At 39.9% G+C, this 17,338-nt stretch overlaps 1 protein-coding gene across 1 annotated transcript; it reads right to left on the bottom strand.

Moving 5' to 3' along the window:
* Positions 1 to 905: 905 nt before the first annotated feature.
* LOC130726981 (protein SENSITIVE TO UV 2-like) lies at positions 906 to 5,394 on the bottom strand. Its single transcript, XM_057578303.1, has 7 exons — positions 5,158 to 5,394; positions 3,705 to 3,784; positions 3,242 to 3,600; positions 2,705 to 2,773; positions 2,532 to 2,614; positions 1,746 to 1,942; positions 906 to 1,507 (listed from the first exon to the last, which is right to left on the bottom strand). The coding sequence occupies exons 5-7, from the start codon at positions 2,589 to 2,591 to the stop codon at positions 1,246 to 1,248; spliced, it is 519 nt and encodes a 172-aa protein (XP_057434286.1). The 5' UTR covers positions 2,592 to 2,614; positions 2,705 to 2,773; positions 3,242 to 3,600; positions 3,705 to 3,784; positions 5,158 to 5,394; the 3' UTR covers positions 906 to 1,245.
* Between the last annotated feature and the right edge of the window lie 11,944 nt (positions 5,395 to 17,338).

Here is a 17,338-nt window from a genome sequence, read left to right as displayed (position 1 = left end):
CGGTTGCAGACTGAAGGAATTCTCATGCACTACAAAAAAACGTTCAATTTGTGGCGGTAATTTGTGGCGGTTATTATGGAATTTCAATCGATTTCGACTCAAACTGCTTCCTCCATCGCCGTCGTCGAGAGGATCGAGTGCAATCCAAACTGCTTCGTTCATCACCGTCGTTGAGAGGATCGATTGCGACCCTAACTGTTTCGTCCATCGCCGTCGTCCAGAAGATCGACTGTTACCCTAATTTATATCTCAATCTTGGCCACGGGCGAAATCGAAAATTATAATTTAAATTTAAAAATTTATATCTCAATCTCAGCCACGGGCGAAACTGAAGCTGATATGAGAGATCAAAACCTTTTTTTATCTCTATTATAATTATTTTATATTATTATTTTCCCTAAATCCCTAATCACTTTCTGTCTCTCAACTCACTTCATCTCGCCTCCGTCTCTCGCATGTGATGAGATGTCATGAACGTCGCAATCCATGGAAGGTGTAGCTTTTTTTCCCAGTGCACCACAAATATATTCCATGGGGGCAATCATGTCTAAACTGGAAACATCCGCCATCATGGAAGAACTAGCTCTCCTAACGGTTTTCCCATTTATAAGACTCAACCACCTGTTGGTAATTTGTGTATTATTAAAATTACCTACATCGTATATTAAAAAAATTTAGCTGACTGGTTTCCTGTATAGATAAGTCAGCTCTCTAAATAAAGGTGTAGGTTTTAATTCACCTTTGTTATTTGGTCAATGTAAAGTTCTGGTCTGATCACTATTGTTTAATAAACTCAATGTATATAATTCTCCCAATATTTCAAAGCCAAATCTCATTCTTTCACCCATCTATATTAATACTGAAAAACAATATATTTCAGCTAACAAGATGTCTATTCAACCCAATAAAAGAAAGAGGCATGGCATTGAGAAAAAATGGTACATCACTGTTATTTACTAAAGACCATGCATTGCTAAATGGCCACATTCCAAAAGATAAGTGTCAAGCACTAAATGAAGTTGTCCAATTATACAAAATTTTACAGAGTATACTTTTCATGCCGATCAAAATTTCCTCCGCCTTGCTCAACTGTTTGCCAAAATTTCAGGCTATCCAAAAGACTAGCATGCCATTGCTTGCAGCCTATTTGCTTTGCACCATGCCTATACTAGTTCCTAACTGAGCCGAATGATACATGCATAGAGATATCTATAACAAAAAACTTTACCAATGAAGCAGGAGACCTCATAACCATTTATCTCCTAGATATGTGAATACCCTTTTCTTGAACAATCGAGCAAGGTCAACGATTTCAGTTCTGATATGCTTCACCATGCTGCCCTGCTGCTTATTTTCACTTCCTTCCCGAGATAATCTGCTTGCAGCATCAACTGTCCAACCAGTCATGCCCCAACCGTAGGTTAGACCGTGCAAGACAGTAGCAGAATATGAAGGACTAGACACTAGTCTGTTGAGTAATATCAGTATCTCCCGTATCAGAAATGTCCTGACAATAAATTACTCAGAATGAGTGGAGGAAAATCAGAGTAAGATATGGCCAACAGCCTAACATAAACATGAATTATATTTATTCATTCAAAAAATGCATGCAAAAGTAACGTTCAGAAAACAGTTGTAAAAGTACAACCTTAAAAATACTTTTTATTATCTGAAAAGGATGAACTTTTATTGATGAGGATTGACCAACTTTTGATTATTGAATCCAGATGCTCAAGTTTTATTACCTCTCCCTGAAAATTTCTGGTAGCTCATCGTGTGCCTCAGCTTCAAAGTTCATCTCTGATATGAGTAATTCCAAAATCAACATAAGATAGTTTACCCTTTTTGCTGGCTTATGACCAACAAGTATTTCAAAACCAGGTTGTCCAGATGAAGCGAGGAATGCTAGCACAAGAATAGCATTTCGGCTTATTTTCAACTCCTGAAATTACAACGACCTAAGTTTTAAACAGCAAGTATTTTGAAACACATTATAATTTGACTTTTTACAAACACAAGTGGCTTGGCTACATGACATCCCTATCATTTAAGAGAATAATAAAGCTTCCAATCTTCATCTTTTTCCCAAGAGTTCCAACATAGCAATTAATATTAATAATTTAATATATTTACATATTTGTAAAATAAAATAGTATGGAAACATACATTAGAAGAACAATTTTAGACAGCTACATGTTACATTTTCTCCTCACTCATTTTCTTTTCAACCATTGCTTTTCAAATATTCTTATTTCCCTATTCTGTACCCCCTCCCCGAGTCTTTATCATGGCTATCAAACTAAGACCACACATTGATACCAGGACAAGACAATTGTTTACAAGACCAACCAGTGGGTGCTGGTTGGATAGTGGATGTATAAATTGAATATAACATAATTGTCACAACTTCACATTAGAACAATAAAGAAACCAATTCAAACTGTAACCTTGAGCTAATGGAAACAAGAGACAAATTCAATGAATATGAGACTGTTGAAAACAAAGGGAAAATCCCTCCAAGTAACACATACCTTCTTCCAAAATTTGTTTCCAATTCCAGTATGAGCTTCAGAAGAGTATGCAGTATACATAGAGAGCTACGGACAACAACAACCTATGAAAAACATGTCAGCAGAGGTTATAAAATAGGGGGGTTACACTAAATGAATAAAAAAAATCACCAAATTAGTATAAAAGTGCTCACGTTTTCCATATCACATAGATCAAGCAAAGGTTCTATCAAAGTTTCCAAAATATCTGCTCCATCAGCTATCTGCAACACATACCAATGACCAGATGATAAGCAGCATCAACTTACATGAATGTACAATAGAAAACAACTTAATAACAAGAGTATCCTATATATAACCACGAAAAGCAATGTTCAAGGACTTCAAAAAAGAAGAATACATTTTGATATTAAGTGAGAAGAGAAATACAAAAATGATGATCAATAAATCCTCATAATGGCCCAGTAAACATGTAAAAATGAGAAGTTAAAAACATCTGCAAAAGAGAGATCCCAACACCCTCCACGTATGTAGCAATGAAACCCCTACAAAATAACCATGTGCATAAACAAACACAGAGGCAATGAAACTATAATCTACCAAATAAGACTCATCCAGTCCATGCAAAAAAATAAGCTTATGTATGGAATATCTCCATTGGATCAGAAACATGTAACTTCATATATGAATTATAAAGGAAACTATACATAAATGCACAGTTGAACCAATACCTTTGTCAGTGTAAGGTACAGATGTGACACCTTTGCCGCTTCTGGAGTACGGTAACAATCCTTGGCATCATGCAAAGATACTCCAGAAAAGTTTATATCTATAAGTAATTTTCGTGTTATTTCAGAAGGCAGACTCATGCTCATGTGGCAAAAAAGAATATGAAAATCTCCTTGACAACGCACGAGCAACTTGGATACTGCATCACTTCCAAGCTTTTTGTCAGTTGAAGATCCCCATACTGCCAGCAACTTCTGGGATAGGTCAAGATAAGAAGGCACATCATTATTTTGAGAATCTTGAGCTTCTTGATGACTAACCATTTCTGTTTTAACTCTGTTAGCTTTAACGGTTGTCTCAACTGGCGAAAAACAAAAAACATGCCAAGGGGGTGTCAGTCCACCATGTCAGACGCAAACAGAAAATTCTTTCAAATGAGGAAGAGAGAGTTTTCTCATGTCTCACCAATTGGATCAATTGATGATACTCCATTTTGAATTTTTGAAGAGGTTTTATGATGGTCAGGAGCAACAGTTCCAAAATCCCTGCCATTTTGGTCCCTCGTTAATAATAACTTTATGCCACATATAGTGCAACAAGACAAAGGAATGAAAAATTAGTAAAAAGACAATATCAGGATTCAGGCCTCTGATACGAGACACTATAAATTATTTATCATGGCTACCCCGTGCTAATTGAAGAAAGACCCTTCTACTTGTGGGCTAAAGTAAGTCTATACTACTTGATAGGAACTGGTATTAAAGAAGACGAAAGAATGAACTGATTTTATTCAAGAATGGTGCTGCTGAGAGTTATGAGAGCCTCAGATTCTCTCCCTTGAGTCCCCAATCTTACAATTTGGATGCCTTAGACGAGTCCCATTTCCCATTTTATACTCTAATAAATTCTTAACTCACTAAAGCATTCACACTTTAGGTTAGTTAGCTATTATAAAAATAACACCATGAACCTATAGTTGTCACTCCCCTCTTCCTATCAATGCCCCATTTCAACCGTTGACAAATATTTGCAGTTAAATTGACTATATCATTATAGTATTCAAACGGATCTATCTGTACCATGATTTTCTCCAATGAATTAATTAGTTTAAAATTGAAATTACTGTCTAGATGGGATTGGAACATGAAGGAGATAGAAAATGCTCTTGAAAGTAGATCAGCTACCCCCAAGTGTTCGGCCAGTTTGGTAACTGCTACCATTTAATCAGCATTACTAAATCTCCAGAAATTGGATAAGAACATATCCCAGGATCCCATTTATCTGCCTCATCTTCCACAGCAAAGAACGATAGAACTATAACTGTTGTCATTGATGCCCAGACCTTCCTAATTATCACAATAGCGAGCACAGGAAATAACGAGAGCAGCAAGTGTAGTAGCCATCAATCCTCTATATATGACCAGTTGGCTAGTGATCATTCTTACACCATCCTATCAACCCATAAGGATGACTCCCCCATTCCTATCAATACTATATTACTCAAGCCATTGAGCTGCAAAATATTGCATGAGACTTTTTAGATTTGTTGAAACCATGTATCAAGAGCCAAATGGCAGGATTGAATAAGCTTTGATCGGTCTCAACATTGACCCTTGATACATGATATAGACAGACAGAAAGGCGAGTATTCACCAATAGTTACAATAAAATGCTACAGAATTTGTTGTTATTTTCAGCTTCAGAACATAAACTTCCAAAAAGAAAGTCAAGCGCCTCTATTCACTGTAGCAGTTCATTTTCAATGGCTTTTGCTTATAAATATACCACATTCAACATATGTGTGTGAGTGTGACTATGATATAAAGCTGCAATATATTGAAGAGCTAAACTCTAGGTTTACTTGTCGGCTAATTCTAAAGGGAACACTAATAACCCATAATAAAAGAATTCAACTTACTTGTCTCTACTTTCTGAACATTTAGTACAAAGCATTTTCTTCCTCATTCTTTATCGGAATCGGGTTTCGGAGGAGAGTAGCGAGGAGAGTCGAACAAGATGTCTTCGCTATCGTTCATTGTCGTTCTTCTTCGGTGGTACTGGTTCTTTCTTCCGCGAGCTTTCACTCTCTCTGCACACTCCACTAAGTAGTAGCTTTTCAGTTTCCACTCAATTTCTTTTGAAAAATAATATTTTCAAAACCCCAATAGATATATAGAAAGTTAACAACAATAATGAGTGATACGATTATTGATTGGGCAATATGGTTTCATCCAAATATGTTGTCGGGTTGACGGGTCATGGGTTCTGAACAATATAAATTAATGTTGGGTCGTATGTTTATTTTTTTTTATCCAATGACAACACAATTGGGAATTATTAGGGGTGGTGATACGATTCTGTGGGGGTGGGGTGGGGTGGGCTCGTCATGTAAGACCCAGGTAGATTAAGTATTTAATTAACTAGTTATGTATCGGCTTAAGGGCGATAATCGCTATTAAGCTTAAGATGATATATTCTTTATACCCTGTGTGCGTTATATAAACGAGTATATTATTAAAATTATTATTATCTTCTTCGTAAACAAAAGAAAAAGATAAAGCAAATTAAAAATAGATTTCTTGAAGAAAATATATAATCACTCACGTGACTAGTGAGTGAAGGATAGAAAACAAATACATATACATAAGAAAGAAAGCAAAGATTTAGAAAGTCACGAACTAGGAAAGAAATGTACTTGTATATATATTTTTGTCACACACCTAGTTTTGATCACTTAAATTTGCTCAAAATGATTTTAAATTATATCATAGAGTCACTAATAATTTTTAGGATAATGATTCATCTTCCTAGTAATTTTTCTTTAACTCTATGAGTTAAATCCTACACTACCTAAACTCATTCCTTTTTACAAACAATACATTACATCAAAACTATCCTATAACTCACGTAAGGTAGTTGGACCGGGCGGGACATAGAGCCCCCTATGCCCGCCCAAATCAAGCAAGCACCTGACTTGAGGGCATGTCGAGAATCAGGAAACATCGCAGATCCTCGCCTCCATCAAGGTGGCCCCGTAAACCAGCTGGAAGATTCGTCTGGATTTGTCTTATATGTATAGGGATTTGGGTCATGATTGTCAGGCCCAAATCTAGGAAAAGTCCATGTCATGACCCTCCCCCTCTATAAAAGGAAGGGTCATCACCTTGTACCAACCAACTTTGACACAATTAATGAGAATATCCCTTTTATGGTATTTTGCCTATTTAGTGCTCTGCTAGGGTTAGCTATTTTGTCTTATTATCAATTAAGCTTATCCTAGGACATAACATTGGCGTCGTCTGTGGCTCAAACCTAGGTCTACTTAAGTGATAGAAGGTGAGAGTTACGGTTCATGGAGACATGTTCGTGCGGTGGAGGTCGCCATGATCATCGCCGGAGAGGTGGTCGTCACGGTGGACGCGGTGGCGGAAGGGAAAACAACCACACTGTACCTCATGAGCAGGAGCAGGAGGCATCTTCGGACAATGGACATTCGGTGGCGCAATCACTCACGTCGCCGCTGAAATCAGCTCCGGGAAAGCCTTCAGATCTGATAGCTAAGTCAGATCCAGGGGTCAGGCGACATTCAACGTTGCCTGAATGCATAAATATGGACAATATTAAGAACAACACTCCGGCCAAGGAGCAGGAAGTCATAACCGGTATCACACCAGTGGCTTTGCAACATATGTTAGATACCCTGCAAAAAGTACAGCGCCATAATGAACAGCTGCAGGCACAGGTGGAATATTTGAACCAGAGGCGAGACTTTAAACAAGGACAACGCCTGGAGGCTGAGGATGTGGTTGAATTTCAGCCTTTCGTGCCCGCCATTACACAAATTGAGATACCAAAGCATTTGCAAACGATGGCGTTGGACTCCTTCTCAGGCGACTCAGATCCCATGGAACATTTGAGGTACTTTAACACTAAAATGGTCATTGGTGGGGCGACGGGCGAGATCAAGTGCAGATTGTTGCCTTCAACATTCAAGGGGATGGCGATGCAATGGTTCATTAGGCAACCACCTTTCTCAATTGACAATTTCACAGATTTGTCTACCAAGCTCTTAACTCAATTCTCAGCCAACAAAACTACAAAGGCGACGATGTTTGACCTTATCAGTGTACATCAACAACCAGGTGAAAAGTTGAAGACATATATGGCGCGTTTCAGTAAAATGGCGGTCCAACTGGAGGAGGATAATCCCGATGTATGTCTGGCGGCTTTCAAAAATGGGTTAAGGGCGGGAGATCTAAATCGTGATTTAACACGACGTCCAGCGCGTGATATGATGGATCTTCGGGCCCGGGTTCAAGAATTTATCTTAATTGAGCAAGATGATCAGAAAAAGCAAGACAGGGAAGAAGGAAGGAAAGAAGTCCCGCCAGGTGGTGGAGCACAGGAGAAGCCTAAAGTAGGGAAGGACACAAGGCTGGCACAAACTCCACGCGCGCCACGACCAGGCCCATATCAAAACTCTAAACCAGGATTCCAGAATACATGGCACAGGAACCCCCAAAACACTACCCCGGCGGGACAACCAGCAGCCTCCTCAAATGCAGTCCCACTCACTAAGTTGAATGCACCCTTGAGTACAATACTACGTGCAGTAGGACAAACGAACGTTGTGCAATACCCACCACCACCCAGGCGACCTCCAACTAATGTAGACACAAATCGTTGGTGCGAGTACCACAAAACTTTGGGGCACACCACCGATAATTGCTGGAATCTCAGGCGCGAAATCGACCGATTAATCAAGGCTGGACATCTCGCAAATTTTGTAAAAGAAGGAACAACGCAGAAAACCGCCAAGGCGGCCCAAGTACCCAAGGAAAAGAATAAGGAGGTCGTGGAAGAGTTGGGCGACCCTGTAGGGGAGTGCTCATCCATCGCCGGAGGATTTGGAGGAGGTCTCATCTCTAGTAAAGCCCGAAAGGAATATGTGGCGGCGGTGAATTCAGTGCATGAGGCATATGAAGGAGAATGTTGGCTGAATCACTCTCCAATAACATTCACTCCGCAGGATTTTAAACACGTAATCCCTCATGACAATGATCTGATTGTTGTGACAATCAGAGTTAACAATTACCAGACAAGGAAAGTATTTTTGGATCAAGGATCCTCGGCGGACATCATCTATGGCGATGCTTTCGACCGATTGGGCTTAAAGGAAACAGATTTGAAGCCATACAAAGGGACATTGATAGGGTTCACAGGGGACCGCATCAGCGTAAGAGGATATGTGGAAATACCAACGGCTTTTGGTGAAGGGGAGTTTGTCAAAAAATTCCAAGTTAAGTACTTAGTGTTGGCGTGCAGAGCAAACTATAATGTACTCTTAGGGCGCGATACTCTCAACAAGTTATGTGCTGTGATTTCAACTGCTCATCTAACCTTTAAGTATCCCGCCTGTAACGAGAAGACTGGTATCTTGCGGGTAGATCAGAACGCAGCAACAGAATATTATTTAAGAAGCGTGGCACTCTATGGGAAGAAAGCCGCCAAGGAAAGCCACCGTATCACTGAAATTTTTCCACAAGAAGGGTTACTCTGGATCCGAGGGATGATATTGACGAACTACGCCCACAGCCTTTAGAAGAAACTAAGACATCACAAGTCAAAGGAAGGGTCTTGAAGATTGGCAGCAGCTTGACGAAAGAGCAGGAGGAAAGGTTGGTCGCCCTTCTAGGCGATAATCTTGACCTATTTGCTTGGACAATTAATGACGTACCTGGAATTGACCCCAACGTAATAACTCATAAGCTGGTCATACGGCCAGGGGCCAAACCTGTCATCCAGACAAGGCGAAGGATGAGCGAAGAAAAGGATAAGGCGGTGCAAGCAGAAACGGAAAAACTAATCAAGGCTCAGTTCATTCGTGAGATGCAATATCCAATATGGCTCGCCAATGTGGTGATGGTCAAAAAGGCTAATGGAAAGTGGCGAATGTGCACGGATTACACCAGTTTAAACAAGGTATGCCCAAAAGATTCCTACCCCCTTCCCAATGTTGATAAATTGGTATACGGGGCTTCTGGGAATGAACTTTTAAGTCTCATGGACGTCTATTCTGGGTACAACCAAATCATGATGGATCCTTCAGACGAGGAAAGCACGGCGTTCATGACTAATCAAGCCAACTACTGTTACAAAACTATGCCGTTTGGGTTTAAAAATGCGGGAGCAACTTATCAGCGCCTCATGGACAAGATTTTTGCCAACCAAGTGAGAAGGAACATGGAAGTGTATGTGGATGATATGATTGTCAAGTCCGCCAAAGGCTGCGAGCATGGTAATGATCTCAAGGAGGCGTTTGCCCAATTGAGAATATATAGCATGAAGTTAAACCCTGAAAAGTGTGTGTTTGGTATCCAAGGAGGAAAGTTTCTGGGATTCATGATCACATCAAGAGGCATAGAAATCAATCCGGACAAGTGCAAGGCGATTGTAGAAATGAAAAGCCCAACAAATATCAAGGAGGTACAACGACTAACGGGACGCCTTGCTGCCCTAGCTCGTTTCTTGCCAATGGCTGGCGACAAAGCAGCTCCATTCTTCACTTGTTTAAAGAAGAATTCGACATTTCAATGGACGGAAGCAAATTTCCACCTGTATATGGGGATCCCCGTGGGGACTGCCCCGTTTGGGACCCCGATCCTGGGGAATTTTTCCCTGTGGGGGTGGGGATGGGGACAAAAATTCTCCCGAAACAAATTTGGGGATGGGGATCACCCTCCCCGCCCCGCGGGGACCCCGCCCCGTATATATATGTAAAAAATTAATAATACCTTTAGTAATCAAAGTCAAGTAGGTAATAAAAAATATAAAGTATCATAGCCAATTATATAGAGTTCAAAAAAAAAAATAGCCAATTATATATAAAAGTTTAAAAATAAGAATACAATCAGTCGGTTGTAAAAAAAAGAATACAAACAGTCAATTATAAAACCCTAGATTTCTTACCACTATAAGCATAACCCTATTTCACATTGGTCCCATCCCTCTTCCTTTTCTATTACCGCCGCAACATGCTACATACGCATTAGAGATCATTCTTCTATCTTGGTTCATCTAGTCACGTTTCTTGTAGTTAAACTCTGCAAAATCTAAGGTAAGTGACTAAATCTATATTATATGAATTGGTTTTTATATTGCTGCAATTGAAAGATAGGGACCGTGACCGTGTTGTTTCCCATTGGCAAAAAAAAAGCTATATTATATGAATTGGTTACCCATCAAATTTTTTATTGATTGACGGTGTTATAGATGAAGGAAAAGTTTATCTTATGGCTTCAGTAGCCATGCTTTTTGTATATTAGAAACAGTTAAATCATCTTTTTGACCTTGTTTTTCAATTTCAATCCTTTGACATCAACTTTTGATTCTAATTTTATTGATGTTTTTTATTTCATCTTAGTTTATGGATACTAATTTTACTGTTCATATTTCTATTTTAAAATTTTCTTCAAAAAGAACTTTGGTGATTCATTTACTCCCATGGGAAGCAATCAAGTTCCTATTGAAATTGAAACGCAAGAAGAACCACAACAAAATCAAAACCCTCCAAATGAAGCAAATCCAGATGTAGGTGAAAAATCAAGTCCAAACAAAAGAGGATTAAGCTTGTTTTTGATAAGGTTCAGCGCATTAATCTTATTTTGGGAGGGAATTTATTCCACATGAGGTGTTCTGCTCATATATTAAATTTGATTGTGAAAGAAGGATTAGCTTCAATAGATGGGTCTATTGAAAATATTAGGGGAAGTGTAGCTTATTGGGTTGCAACGCCAAAAAGGGAAGAAAAAGTTGCTGATGCTTGTCGACAATTGGAAATTCCTTATTCAAAGAAGCTTGCACCTGATTGTAGAACTAGATGGAACTCCACTTATTTAATGCTTGTTTCTGCATTTCCATACCGTGATGTTTTCAAGCGTTTAAAGCAACGTGAAGTTCAGTACAAGTGTTTGCCAAGTGATGATGATTGGAGGATGGCTAGTGAAATTTGTGACAAGTTGGAAATATTTTATTAAGTTACTGAGCTCTTTTCAGGTTCTCAATATCCAACATCAAATATTTATTTCCCAAAAGTGTGTGAAATTAGAGTCTCTTTGAATGAATGGCTTTATTCTTCTAATAACACTATATTGCTTATGGCACAAGATATGATTCCCAAGTTTGATAAGTATTGGGGTACGATTAATGAAGTCATGGCAATAGGGGCTGTTTTAGACCCTAGATACAAGATGAAATTATTGTATTATTTCTTCCCTCTTATATATGGAAATGAAAGTGCTAATCAATTGAAGAGGGTGAAAACAATGCTTGAAGATTTGGTTGATGAATATCAAGCTAGGGAGATGAGGAATATTTCTACTAATAGTGAACCAATTTGTTCTACCACTTTGACCACATCTGATGGTAGTTCTAATGGAAAGAAGGTTGATTGGAGTAGTGGCTTTTTGCAATATATCCAAGAAACTTCTTCAGATCATAGTGTCAAATCAGAATTAGATTACTACTTGGAAGAGCCTATCTTGCTTAACCAATCAAATGTGGATAGATTTGACATACTGGGTTACTGGAAAAATGTTGGAGCAAAATATCCAACTTTACAAAGAATTGCTAGAGACTTTTTAGCCATTCCTATCTCAACTGTTGCTTCAGAATCTGCTTTTAGCACAGGTGGTCGGGTTTTGACTCCACATCGCAATAGATTAAGTGAACATACTGTTGAGGCGTTAATGTGCTATCAAGATTGGCTGTGGAGTTCAATTGAAGGTAATAAATTTATAACCATCTTTATTTTTTTAAAAAGTTTCTTTGCAAAGCTAATTAATCTATATTTGTATGATTAGGTACTTCAAAATTTCAGTTTGAACAACACATATTCAATGAAGATAAAAATGTTGATTGAGGTAAAGAAATTTATTGTTATGAGATTATAGATTATTTCATATTTGAAAGTTTATATGTATTTATGCTTGTTTTTTTTTTTTTAGAAACTTTGATTAATGGTTACTTGAAGACTTAACATTTTGGCGATGACTTGACTGCGGGATGATTTGTATTTTTACAGAGTTTAGACTTTTTTCGGCGTTGACTTTTGAGATATTTTGGATGATAGACTTCACATTTTTTTGGATTGAATGTTGAATTTTATATGTCAATTTTCTTATTTGTAGACTTAATGTTATGAATTTTGATCAATGTTATTTGAACTTCAATATACATTTTCATGGAATTTGACATGTTCTATTCTCATCCGTGGTTTCTATACATTTGTGGTCCAGGAAGAAATTTGTTATATTTTTAATGATGTGTTAGTGGTCCCCATGGGGACCCGTGGGGACCCGTGGGGAGGTGGGGATTGGGGATGGGGTGAAAATTTACCCAGCCGTGGGGAATGGGGATGGGGACGGGGACAAAAGAGAGATGCGGGGACGGGGATGGGGGGCCACTCCCCGCCCCCGCCCCGCGCGGGTGCCATCCCTAATGTGAGCAGGCTTTTAATGAATTAAAAAAGGTTTTAGCAACGCCACCGGTGCTATCCAAACCTACACCCGACGTTCCTTTGATTCTTTACTTAGCCGTCACGGAAAGAGCGGTCAGTACAATTTTGCTGCAGGAAGAGGGAAAGAAACATAAGATCGTGTATTTTGTGAGCCATACTCTGCAAGACGCAGAATTGCGATATCAGAAAATAAAGAAGGCGGCCTTAGAAATCCTTAAGACGGCGAGGCGCCTTAGGCCATATTTCCAAAGCTTTCAAGTCAAAGTTAAAACCGATGTTCCCCTGAGGCAAGTTTTTCAAAAGCCCGATTTGTCAGGACGATTGGTCAGTTGGTCAGTAGAGTTGTCTGAATATGACATACAATATGAGCCAAGAGGGCAAGTTACGATCCAAAGCCTAATTGATTTTGTGGCGGAGTTAGCACCAGCAGAGGGCGACAGAACGATGGGGGAATGGGTCTTATCTGTCGATGGCTCCTCAAATGACTCGGGAAGCGGAGCGGGGATAACAATTGAAAGCCCTGACAAGATGGTCATAGAATAATCATTGAAATTCGAGTTCAAGGCGAGCAACAATCAATCAGAGTACGAGACCCTAATAGCTGGTTTGAGACTCGCTATAGAACTAGGAGTACAAAAGTTATTCATCAAAGGCGACTCACAATTGGTTGTCAAGCAGGTAAAGGGCGAATATCAAGTGAAGGATCCACAACTTTCCAAATATTTGGAAGTAGTGCAGAAGTTAATGGAGAAAATAGAAGCAATCAAGATTGAGCATGTTCCCCGAAGTCAGAATGAAAGGGCCGATGTCTTGGCGAAATTGGCTAGCATAGGGAGATTGGGCAACTATCAAACCATCATCCAAGAAACTTTGCCGCGTCCAAGTATTGATTCAACGGGAGGAAAGGTGAAGGTGGTAAATGAAGTGGAAAAAGGCGAACTTTCATGGATGGAACCAATCAAAAGCTTTCTCCAAAACGCCCCAGGGGAAGAAAATCTGAACACAAGGGAAAAACGCAGGGAGGCTAGCTTCTACACGTTGGTAGGAGGTGAGTTATACCGGCGAGGAATTATGTCCCCCCTGCTAAAATGCGTTGACTATGGGAAAACAACAGAGATCATGACGGAGATTCATGAGGGTGTATGTTCAAGTCATATAGGAGGACGCTCTTTGGCATTAAAAGTTTTGAGGGCTGGAATCTATTGGCCAACCATGAAAAAAGACTGCTTGGAATATGTCAAAAAATGTGAAAAATGCCAAATGTTCTCTAACTTATATAAAGCTCCGCCGGAACAACTATCAACTATGATGTCGCCATGGCCATTTGCTATGTGGGGAACCGATATCTTGGGACCATTTCCTACGGCGAAGGCGCAAATGAAATACATCATTGTGGCGGTTGATTACTTCACCAAGTGGATTAAGGCAGAAACAGTCGCAACCATTACGGCGGCCAAAGTCAAAAACTTTTTATGGCGAAGAATTGTGTGTAGATTTGGTGCCCCCATGGCTTTTGTCATGGATAATGGGACCTAATTCACAAGCAGCCTAACAAGAGAATTTTGTGCAGATCTGGGCATTGAAATGCGTTTCGCCTCGGTTGAACATCCCCAAACAAATGGGCAGGCAGAATCTGCAAACAAAGTTATTTTGAAGGGTTTAAAGAAAAAGTTAGACGAAGCCAAGGGCCTTTGGGCGGAAGAATTGTCAGGCGTGCTATGGGCTTATAACACAACAGAGCAAACCAACACTAAAGAAACACCGTACCGTTTAACCTATGGGACTGACGCCATGTTACTCGTTGAAGTCGAGAACCAGAGTTGGCGAGTTTCTAAATTCAACGAGGAGAACAACGGGGAGAACTTGATTGCAAGTCTAATTTTATTACCAGAAGAACAAAGGGAAGCCCACTTGCGTAACGAGGCTGGGAAAATAAGGATCTCCAGAAAGTTTGCTTCAAAGGTAGTCCCTAGAACCATGAGGGTGGGAGATTTAGTGCTGCGAAAAAAAATCATACCAGACAAGCACAATAAACTCTCGCCCAACTGGATGGGGCCTTACCGAGTAGTTGGCGATGTTGGAGGTGGAGCTTACAAATTGGGACAACTAAATGGACAGAGGATTCCACGAACATGGAACGCCTCACATCTAAAGCAATATTTCAGTTAAGGGTAACAACAAAAAAGGAAGAAGTCGTACTCTTTTTCCCTTTCTTAGGAAAGGTTTTTAGTGTGGCGGCATATGTAAATGAAGGGACGATAGTTCCCATGTTCAAAAATTAATGAAAAGATATTTTAGTACAATCAATGTCTATTATGAATTTCAACAAAAGAATATATATGGAATTGGCCATATCAAGGTACTAGCTACCACGAATAAACCGCTCGGAATAAGAGAGTGTCGCCTCCAAATGGAAAAAGCCTTGGCAATTCTAGTGGCCACTAGAAACCAAGCCTCGTCGATAGAAGAATCGACTAAGGTACATAAACCTCAATTTTGACTCATCCACAACAATAAAAGGCAAGAATAATGAAAGTGAACGAGAGCAATAACCTCGCAATCGATAAAGTCATAAAAATGAAGGGATAACAACGCAATTAAACCAGAAGTAACTTCATTAAAATCAAAAGCGGGGGCAGAGCCCGTTACAAAGAAATTGATAAAGGGGGCCTAGTCCAAAATAACAAAAGATAAAAGATGAAAAACAACTAAGAAGAAGGGCGAGCTAACTAGACGAGATCCTTGTTGTTGGCATTGACGTTCCGATTCATCAATTCATTACCGCCTAGGCCTTGGTTTCCCTCATCGCCACCTTGATTACCATCATCGTTGCCTTGATCGCCTTGGCCTTGGTTGCCCTCATCGCCACCTTGATTACCATCATTGTTGCCCTAATCACCTTGGTCTTGGTCATCTTCGTCGCCATTATCATCCTCTTCTGGTTCACTCTCAAAAGAATATTTGGGCAGAAGATCAAGGTTGATATCATCACCACCAACCACTTGACCATCTTTGATTTCCTTCAGAAAACCAATTTGCGAAAGATCAAAGTTAGGATCAATGACATGAATCTGCTCTTTAGCCTTAACAAAGCCTTCAGCAAACTTAGTTGAAGCACTGCCAAGAATGGCAGCCTTGAGGCGATCATACTTCTCTTCCAAATGTTGGCATTTCTCTAGAGCAGCTGTATGTTTAGCGTCAATGGCATCCTTCAGTGACTTGGACTTCTCAAGGAGCAAATTAGAGGTGGCCAAATCCTTAGTCAGCTTGGCACAGTTATCTTCAGCTTCTTTTAGGCGCGCCTTGGCAGCCTCAGCATCGTTCACGGCTTGATCATGGGCGGCCTTCCAATCATTTGCCTTTTTCTCAAGGCGATGTTTGGAGTGATGGATCTCCTTCACATATTGAACCAAGCCCGCCACATTACTGGCGGCGGCCAGGGCATGATGGATGGCTACGGAGGCTATGCTGGACCCGCCCTGACCAAGCATGTCTTTGGTCAAACGGTTGTCAAAAATTTTATTCATAAATTCCAACCCATCAAAGAGAGTGAAGGTGTGAAAAACGACTAGAAGGGGGGGGTTGAATAGCGTTTTCAATATACAAACTTTCCCCTTAAGATTTAAAGTAAATCTTTTCGGTTTCTCTAAGATAGATGGTGCAGCGGATAAAGATAGAGAGAAGAGAAAAGCACACAAGTATTTTATCCTGGTTCACTTGATAAATCCCTCAAGCTAATCCAGTCCACCCGTTAAGGTGATTTCTTCCTTCTTAGAATGAAGGCAATCCACTAATCAGATAATTGTTACAACTGCACTTGAAACCTACAAGTGACTAACAATACACTGACTTAGCTATCACTAAGATTCACTCTCTTAGTCTTCTCTAGGATCCGATCAACCTTGATCTCCTAAAGGAATCACCACTAAGATTCACTCTCTTAGTCTTCTTAAGGATACTGACCTACCCGGTCCCTTAAGGAAAATCAAACAACTGTTTGAGGTTGGTGTTTACAAAGGTTTGCTTCTAAATAAGCTGAGTGTAAACTAAATAAGAACAGATGAAGAAAGTAGAGGCTTGAATCTTTTCTTGTATTGCAGCTCTTGATTTCTCTCACTCTTGGTCTTTCTTCTTTTCTTCAGCCTTTTATAGTCCAAGGTGCAAAGGATATTTCTGTTGAGAGAATATGACCGTTGGAGGGCATTTCTGGAACTTCCAGAACCTGCTGTGGCTGAACCTTGGTAGGTAGGCTTTTCAGAATAGTACACTGCTCTTGTACTTCTCGATAGAGACATTTGCCTTTAACCATTGACTTCTGATCAGAGTTATGCTTCGTGTTGGAACTTGTGAAGCTTGGTGATCAGAGTCAGAGGGATGCTTGGATCCTCTGACCTTCGTAACTTCTGCTTCTGGACCTTCAGAGCTTCTGAACCTTCAGAGCCTCTGGTCCCTCAGAGCTTCTGGTCTTCAGATCTTCTGATCCTCAGATCTTCTGATCCTCTGATCTTCTGATCCTCTGATCCTCAGATCCTCTGATCTTCAGATCCTCTGATCTTCAGATCCTCTGATCTTCAGATCCTCT

The sequence above is a fragment of the Lotus japonicus genome, chromosome 6 (genome assembly GCF_012489685.1).
Source record: "Lotus japonicus ecotype B-129 chromosome 6, LjGifu_v1.2".
Lineage (NCBI taxonomy): Eukaryota > Viridiplantae > Streptophyta > Magnoliopsida > Fabales > Fabaceae > Lotus > Lotus japonicus.
The sequence above is the reverse complement of the archived record's forward strand: the minus strand, read 5'-3'. Positions and strand labels throughout refer to the sequence as shown.

What these genes read in the sequence shown, in the direction of transcription:
- LOC130726981 (XM_057578303.1), bottom strand. Translation starts at nt 2,591, where the DNA reads ATGTATACTGCATACTCTTCTGAAGCTCATACTGGAATTGGAAACAAA. An exon ending in GAAACAAATTTTGGAAGAAG is followed by an intron (nt 1,943 to 2,531) that starts GTATGTGTTACT and finishes TTGTAATTTCAG; the next exon opens with GAGTTGAAAATAAGCCGAAA. An exon ending in CCAGAAATTTTCAGGGAGAG is followed by an intron (nt 1,508 to 1,745) that starts GTAATAAAACTT and finishes ATTTATTGTCAG; the next exon opens with GACATTTCTGATACGGGAGA.